At 51.6% G+C, this 7,872-nt stretch overlaps 1 protein-coding gene across 1 annotated transcript in view; it reads right to left on the bottom strand.

The window, feature by feature from the left end:
* Nucleotides 1-1,300: 1,300 nt before the first annotated feature.
* The window catches only part of PPP1R7 (protein phosphatase 1, regulatory subunit 7), a 39,300-nt gene continuing 32,728 nt past the window's right edge, over nt 1,301-7,872 (bottom strand). Inside the window, exon 8 of the mRNA XM_008578370.1 lies at nt 1,301-1,673. Coding sequence (XP_008576592.1) covers nt 1,497-1,673 — 177 coding nt within the window. The 3' untranslated portion in view covers nt 1,301-1,496. The remainder of the gene's footprint in view (nt 1,674-7,872) is intronic.

Raw genomic sequence — 7,872 nt, 5'->3', positions numbered from 1 at the left:
TCCTCATCACAACCAATAAAATCTCAACTATGAAAGGATGTTTTGAAGCAAAAATAAAAAGTTTGCCTTTCAATAGGTAGATGGTTTATAGATTTGGGTCACACGACTTATTTTGGTGAAGATTACAATCAGGAACAGGACATGACCTTAAGCCTCAGGTCAACCACCACGTTGTCTGTCACTTCCCTGGCAGTTGACACCGACTCCCTGGCTCCCAAGGCAGCCTGTCCCAGTGGTAGTACAGAATCTGGAGCAGTGCTGTCCAGCAGAACCTCCCGTGCTGATGGAAATGGGCTCCCCGCGAGACGTGGCTGCTGAGCACGTGGGTGTGGTGAGTGCGACCAAGGAACTGAGCGTTTTAAAAAAATTATTTTTATTTAGGCGGCTGGCTGTGCAGGGACCGAACCCTGGACTTTGGTGTTATGGGGACCATGCTCTAACCACCTGAGCCCACCGGCTATAGCCCAAGGAACTTAACTTTTAATTTCATTTCGTTGTAATGAGCTTGAATTTGTACTGAAACAGCCACGTGGGACAGCGAGTGTCTCCTGTGCTGGAAAGTGAAGCTCTAGTCTTGGAAGCAGAAGAAGGGACATTAGTGAGCATGACTCAGTCCTCACTCTGCTGAAGGGGAATCTGAGACCCTGAGAGATGACAGTGCCTGTGCAGCATTAAATTCAGGCCCCAGGTGACTGTCAATGTAGATTTTATTAAGAAAGCCAAAACAACGATGGGGTAAGAATGGGGGGTCATATCATAAGTGGTCGAGTCTATATCTCTGGAGAACGTCTTTGAAGACTCACTTGGGCTCACATTCTGCCAGGGGCATAACACAGCTGTGGGACATGGGTCATGCTCTCACCCACAGGTGATGACCGGACCTGCCTTGAGGGCTATGGTGAGAACTGGTGAGCATGTGTGGAAAGCAGCCAGCACACCATGCCTGGCCCACAGCCATAGCTCTTTAGAAGAGCGCTCTAAAGATCATAGCACGTGGGGCTGTCTTCCCTTACCCAAGAGTTTTTCAACACCTATAATTCTTTCAAAATCGGCACTGACTGGTCTAAAAGACTAAAAAGCTCTCAGCTGCTGCAGGTCATGTCTGCTTCAACGCTGCAAACTAGGACTTGAGGTTTCTGAGCCCCCACCTGGGCAGCACTTTCAGACCCACTGTTTCACACGGCTCAGGTGTGACCTCCCTGAGGTGTGACAGGAGACAGATAGATGTCAACAGCGAAGTAACGCAAGGTGTGGTACGTTCTCTCCACAGCTACAATAACGGCCAACAACTGACCAGGAAGACTGTGGCAAGATTTAATAGCAATGGCCTCTCAGGTGGTGAGTGGCGTCACACACATTAGCTAGTGTCAGTGCCTTTTTATTGCCATGGGGTTTGTGACTGTTAATAGAGTGACGACTTCAGGAGCAACAGCTGCATTAAAAAACCGTAGCTGGAAGTTCTTTTGAGGAGAGGGACCAGGTGAGGAGGGGGGGACTCAGAACCTGACGTATGTGGCGTCGATCTGCCGCACAGAGGGCAGGGCCAGCATGACCTTCCGCCTGTACTGCGGGTCCTTCTGCAGGGGGTTCTGCTCCAGGTACACAGTCTCCAGGCTCCTGGCTCCCTTCAGCTCATCGAGGTCACTCCAGCTCTCGAGGAGATTGTCATTCATCTGAAAGGACAGACAGGCACACATGAGAAAAGTTTTAGAGCAGATAGCCCTGCTCCTCACACCCACAGCCCTCAAATCTGAAAGGGAGGCCAGGGAGGCGCCCTGCCCTCCCCATGCAGAAGACAGCGAGACAGAGGTGGGACTTCCTGGCACCTCCTGGAACCTTCTGTCCCCTCTTGGTACATCCTGGCCACCTTTCAGCAGCACCTTGAGTGGAATGCACCTGTTCACACCTGAATCTGGGCCACGTCACCACAACAGGGCCAAATCCAAATAGAGATCAGCAGAGAAAAGACAAAACAACACTGATTACAAAGCCGCCCTATCCACAGGCCTGGTTCCATCTCCTACAAACCCGTCCTCAGCAGATGCTCCCAAGGCTGGACTGTGTGCTTCAGCTGTGACACAGCAGGTCAGAGAACACTCCACCTACAACTCACGACTCTTCTGTAAACTACCCCTGTGGCTTGTTCCATGAGGACGTCCCCACTGCTGATTTCTGTGGTGTGAACACCTCACCATGGCTGATTTCACCCCACCAACACCATGTCCCAGGACATAAAAACTTGACGAGGAGGGTTCAGAGGTCCAAGTTGCAGGCTCAAAGCAGGTTAGATTTAACCATTGTGACTCTGCCAAGGTCCACCTGGAGGGGACTGCCTTTGGCAGGAAGAGTTCTCTCCCTTCTCAAATGCACCGTCAGGACGAGACCTTGAAGTGCCTCTGATCTTAATCTGTGTGTGATGTGCCTGTGGCCCCCACCGGTCCAACGAATCCATGTGGCTCTTGTGCTGGCATGAATTTTGGGGACAACAAAGCTCCCCCATTGAGCGCATACAGCACCAGGTGAGACCAACAAGACACTTTTCTGCCCAAGTGAAGGTGGCAGGGCTGGGAGGGGCACATGCGGGAAAGAGCCTTGGGGCTCCAGGCTGTGGTGTGCTGGCAAATGTCTACCCACCAGCTCCCTGAGTACAGCCCTGATTTGTAGTGCTTGACAGTTTCCATGGTGTAAGCATCCCTGCCGCGGCTGATTTCACGCTACTGATTTGATGGCACTGACTGCGAAGAGCTCTGTGCAAGCCGGAGGTGGCACACCAGGAATTTTGATGATGGAAACTCTAAATGAGGGGCAGGTGGCAAAGATGCTGTGAGCTTGAGCAGCAGCTGCAGAAACCAGAACAAGGGGGACCGGACCAGCTGCAAACCCTGTTGGTCTGACCCGTTTCAACCATGTCCTGCACAGAAATGACATTTTCGGAGATGCTGGGCCTCAGAGCCTGCCCTGCGGACAGTGACAGGAAGAGCAGGGGCTGCTCCTGAAGAAGCGATTGGACAAGTCTGTGAACCTGTGATAGGCAGGACCGGGTGAAAGTCACCAGGTGACAGATCTCAACCCACCTTCCACAGAAGCCACGACACACATACACAAGTGTCCACACATGGAAGGGAAGGCAAGGAGAGGTCACCTGGAGGGAGTGCTACGGAGGGCTCCGCACCGAACGGGGCACTGGGACAACTCTCCTTGGAAAAGCCTCCCGGTCCCACTGCTCACAAAGTCCTTACACCGCACCTGGGGCGATGGTTTCTTCCACATCGATTCACTGGGAATCTGCCGTGCTCCGGCTCGGCTCCAGCCGCTGTGATTCAGCAGCGGGCAGGGCGGGGGAGGCGAGGGTGGTGGCGGGCGGGGGCTGAGAGGCTGGGGGCAGCTTGGGTGCGTGGAGGAACCTTGGCTTTCATTCCTAAGTGAAGCGGAAGCCCATGGGGGCTTCTATGTTTTAAGTGGGTCACTCTCACATGGAGGGCAGACTGTAGGCTGCAATTTAGGAAGACTTTCTAATGGCGCAGGTAAGAAATGACAGCGGCCTGGCCAGGGTGGTAGGGGCAGAGGTGAGCAGAGGCTGGATTCTGGGTGTATCTTGAAGGTAGAGGCTAGATAGCGGGTTGGATGTAAATGTCTAAGAGGAGGAAAGAAATACAGGATGACTCCAAGGTTTCTGTCCTAAGGAGCTGGAAGGACGGAGCCACTATTTATTGAGACTGAGCAGAATGGAGGTGGTTGGGGAGAGAAGCTCAGGAGTCCAGGCTCAGACACAGCATGTTTGGGTGGCAGATAGACACCCGATGATGCCCATGCTGAGCAGGCAGCTGGATCCATGAATCTGGAGTCCAGGAAAGACACTGTAGCTGGAAACAGAAGTTTGGGCGCAACGAGCATATCTCTGGTGTTTAAAGCTGTAATACTGACAGGCTTGCTAGGGAGAGAGGAAACAGAAGGCTTGAGGACTGAATCCCAGAGCACTCCCATGACTTATGGGTGGCAAAAAATTGAGGAGGAACCGGCAAAGATGACCAAGAATGAGCGACTAAGGTGACAGCAGAACTGGGGGACAGGGAGAGAGAGACACAGATATTCTGGAAGCTAAGTCAAGAAAGCGTTCCAAGAAGAGCAGAGCAATCAAATGTGTCTGCTGAGAGGCAGGAGCGAGATGACGGATGAAGGAGACACTGAGCCTGGCCGTGTGTCCACTGGGGAAGTGGTATTCAAAACTCCTTAAAGACAGGCAGGGCCAGGGCACCCATGCTCTGGAGTGGGTGTTGGCCGGTGGGTCACACTGCTGGTGATCACCACTCCTGGGTAGTGGGGACGAGAGCCTGACTGGAGAGTTCAAGAAAGAGGGTGGGGGGTGAGGGGACAGAGGCAGATGGGCTAGACAAACTTCGGGCGGGTGGCTGTAATGGGGAGCAGTGCTGGGGGTGGCAGCTGGGGAGGGTGGGGGTTGGGGTAAGGGCAGCACTGCAGCATGTTGCTGTGGTGACAGAAATGGTTTGTAGAGGAGACAATTGAGAGGCAGGGGACAGCAACTGAGCAACATCCCTGAATGAAAGCTATGGTTGGCCTCAGAACGGCCTTCATCCACTGTCATTTGAGGGTGCAGATGAAGGGGCTGTGCGTGTGTGCCTGTGTGCGTGCGTGCATGTGTGTGAGTGCGTGCATGTGCGTGTGTGCGTGCGTGCATGTGTGCGCACGCGCGCATGTGCGTGTGTGAGTGCGTGCGAGTGCGTGCGTACGTGCATGTGCGTGAGTTCGTGCATGTGCGTGTCTGTGCGCTTGCATGGGGGTGGGTGATTCTGTTCCAACTGCTTCAGTCTTCTCAGACAGACCATCAGCAAGGACACTGGTGAGAGAAGGGACGGAGCAGCTGCCGAGGAAGGAGGAAGAGACACGAAACGGTAACCTTCAGAACATGAAGACAGACTTGCAGGCAGTATTAAGGACTCACGTGACATCTTTTCATTTATTTCCTCTCCCAGCTGTATGTAATCGCTTGGGTTTAACCGTGCTGCTCCCATGCTAGGGCGGCAGGGCCAACGCGGAGGAAACACTGCTGGAGGTCACTGAGCGCCTGAGCTGGTCAGATGTCAGCCGGGGAGCTCGAAGCTTTTGGAAAGGCTGCACGTGTTGGTAATGACAGGGCTATGGATACGATCGGGGCGTGGGTGTCTGAGGTGTGGTGGCAGAGATCACTGTAGCTTCCCGGAAAGTGCAGAGGTCAGGAACTGAGAGCCAGGTCACTGCGTGGGTACTGAAATCAGGAACTGGGACAGCATCAGAGCTGGACAGCGAGTGGAACTCTGAAGTCCTCCGGGGAGCGAGAGCGGACAGCATCAGAGCGGCAGAGCCCAGTGGGAGCCCCGGAGCCGCTGCGCGGTGGGGCGGGTGTTGAGGGAGGAAGGACAGTCTGCACGCGGTAAGGAGGGACATGAGGGCCACGGTCCACCTCCAGGCCCAGAGAGGACACAATAACAACGGCAACGATAACTATAACCATGGAGGAGGAAGAGGAGAAGTTGTTCTTTAAAGTGGTTTCGTGACCAAAACCCGAGGGTTTGGCTTCTCATGACTACTCTTCTTGTCCTGACTGCAGATCTAGTGATTTTGGATTGAATAGTGGACACTCTGGGTTCTCTGAAGAGTGTTGATTGTTTGTTCTTTTTTTTTTTTTTTTTTGAGACCTGCTGCACCGGCGCTCAGCCAGTGAGCGCTGTGAGCGCACCGGTCATCCCTACGTCGGATCCGAATCCGCGGCGGGAGCTCCCAGCGCCGCACTCGAGTGTGCCACGGGCTCAGCCCATTGATTGTTTGTTCTAACAGGCAGTCCAGTTACTGCAGATCACCCTCAGTCTCTGCAGGCCTGGGCTCTCACTTTGTTAGGAAATCCAAGCACTTCCCAAGCCCACCAACTCAGTGGGAATCGACCTCCAAACTGCCTCTCCTGGGGATCATGTTGAAGCATGATCTCAGGCTTTATCAGGGTGGTTTAGAATATGTCTCATCTGAGCCTGTGGTCCTGACTCCCAAGGCCAGGCCTTTTTGGTATCTAACTGGATGCCATGGGTGTTGATCAGATCTCTGCCGGGGCAGGGCTGGAGCTCCATCATCCCCCAGCACAGCTATCTGGCAAGATTTTGGTGGGCTGGTCCCATGCCCTGAGCCATGGATAACAGGGGATCCCCATGTGGACTTCTGGGGCCTCTTCTCTGCACAGCCACCCTTCTCTCCAGTGCCTGTCTTGTACATTCGAGCTGCCAGAATCTTTGATCTCTGCTTCTTTGTCTCAGCCAAGAGCCATGTTTTGCCTGGGGAACTGTTCCTAGACAGAGCTGGGAAATCAGGGGCTCACTCTGAAATTCCCCATCTCAGGGCCTGCGGTCTCGTGCTGTCTGTCGTCCTCTACCTTTATCGGTATGTCACAGTGTTGCACTTGTTTATGGCAGGAGCGCTAGTCTGGTGCCACTTCCACTGCCATAGATGACTGTTTTTAATTGTGCATTATGAATCTCCCAGAGAGGAATACAGTATACAGTTTCCCAGACTCACCTGTTTGAGGAACCCTATTCCCACGGAACCTCTTGTGGGACTAGTGTACTGCTGGCTTCAGGAAATCTATATTTCCAAAAGCCAGAGTTCAGCCCTTGTGGAAGGACTGAAACCTGATCTGAAGAGCTGTGTCACCAGGGATCTGAAATTAGAATGGAACTCTGCCTGAGTCAGTGCCTCCACTGGAAAGCGACAAAGGGAAATAGTTGTTTGAGGATAAATTCTTTGATATTATTCCATTAAGTTTACCACACTACACTCATACAACCTGAGCTGGCTCATGGCCAATGGAAAGCCTGCAAAACTAGAATTCAGTGGAAGCAGACTACCTGCCAGGCCTGGGCTAGCAGCTGGTCAGTTAACGGAAAGAGCCTGTTAATGGGAGTCACCAAAACGATGCACATTCACACCTTATGCACTTAAAGCATACAAAAAGTACACTCGTTTAATGAAAGGAGAGGTATTACAATGTTTGGAAGAAATAGGTTCTTCTGTAGCACAGTCTAAACCACGTGTGACATGCCTGGCAGTTGGCCCAGGCTTTCTGCACTGTTGTGGGAGGTGTATAGCTCCCACATTCTCATCTTCTTTCAAAACACAGACTTATTCTACCTGTCACACACCTTGCGCTTCCTACCTGACTCGGCATTTCCCAGTGTCATGATCCCATTCATCCACAGTAGTGTACCATCTCTATAAACTCCAGACTCAATAATTTAGGATTTTCCACAGTACAGCCAATCTCAGAGCAGTTTTCTCCAGGATTTAATACACATGGAGCTGGGAATGTTACTCACCACCAAAGGTACATCTTTGATATTAGTAAGTTTCAGAGATTCTTACCTTTGTATTTTCCTTTTCCTTTTTTAAAAAAAAATTTATTTTGTCCATATACAATGTGGTTGATTATTGTGGCCCATTACCGAAACCTTCCTCCCCACCTCCCTCTCCCCCTCTCTCCAACAATCTCATATCTGTGCTTGTCATATCAACTTCAAGGAATTGTAATTGTTGTGTCTTCTTCTCCCCCAGTTTGTGTATTTATTTATTTTTAGCTCCCACAAATAAGTGAGAATGTGATATTTCTCTTTCTGTGCCTAACTTTTTTCACTTAATTCTCTCTAGAAGTCCATCGATGTTGCTGCAAATCATCATATTTCCTTCTTTTTTTATAGCAGACTAGTATTCCCTTGTGTACATACACCATATTTTATTTATCCACTCATCTGATGGTGGACATTTGGGCTGATTCCAGCTCTTGGCTATTGTGAAGAGTGCTGCTATGAACATTGGGGAACAGGTATACCTTCGACT

Source organism: Galeopterus variegatus, unplaced genomic scaffold (assembly GCF_000696425.1).
Source record: "Galeopterus variegatus unplaced genomic scaffold, G_variegatus-3.0.2 Scaffold1671, whole genome shotgun sequence".
In the NCBI taxonomy this organism is placed as follows: Eukaryota; Metazoa; Chordata; class Mammalia; order Dermoptera; family Cynocephalidae; genus Galeopterus; species Galeopterus variegatus.
The sequence above is the reverse complement of the archived record's forward strand: the minus strand, read 5'-3'. Positions and strand labels throughout refer to the sequence as shown.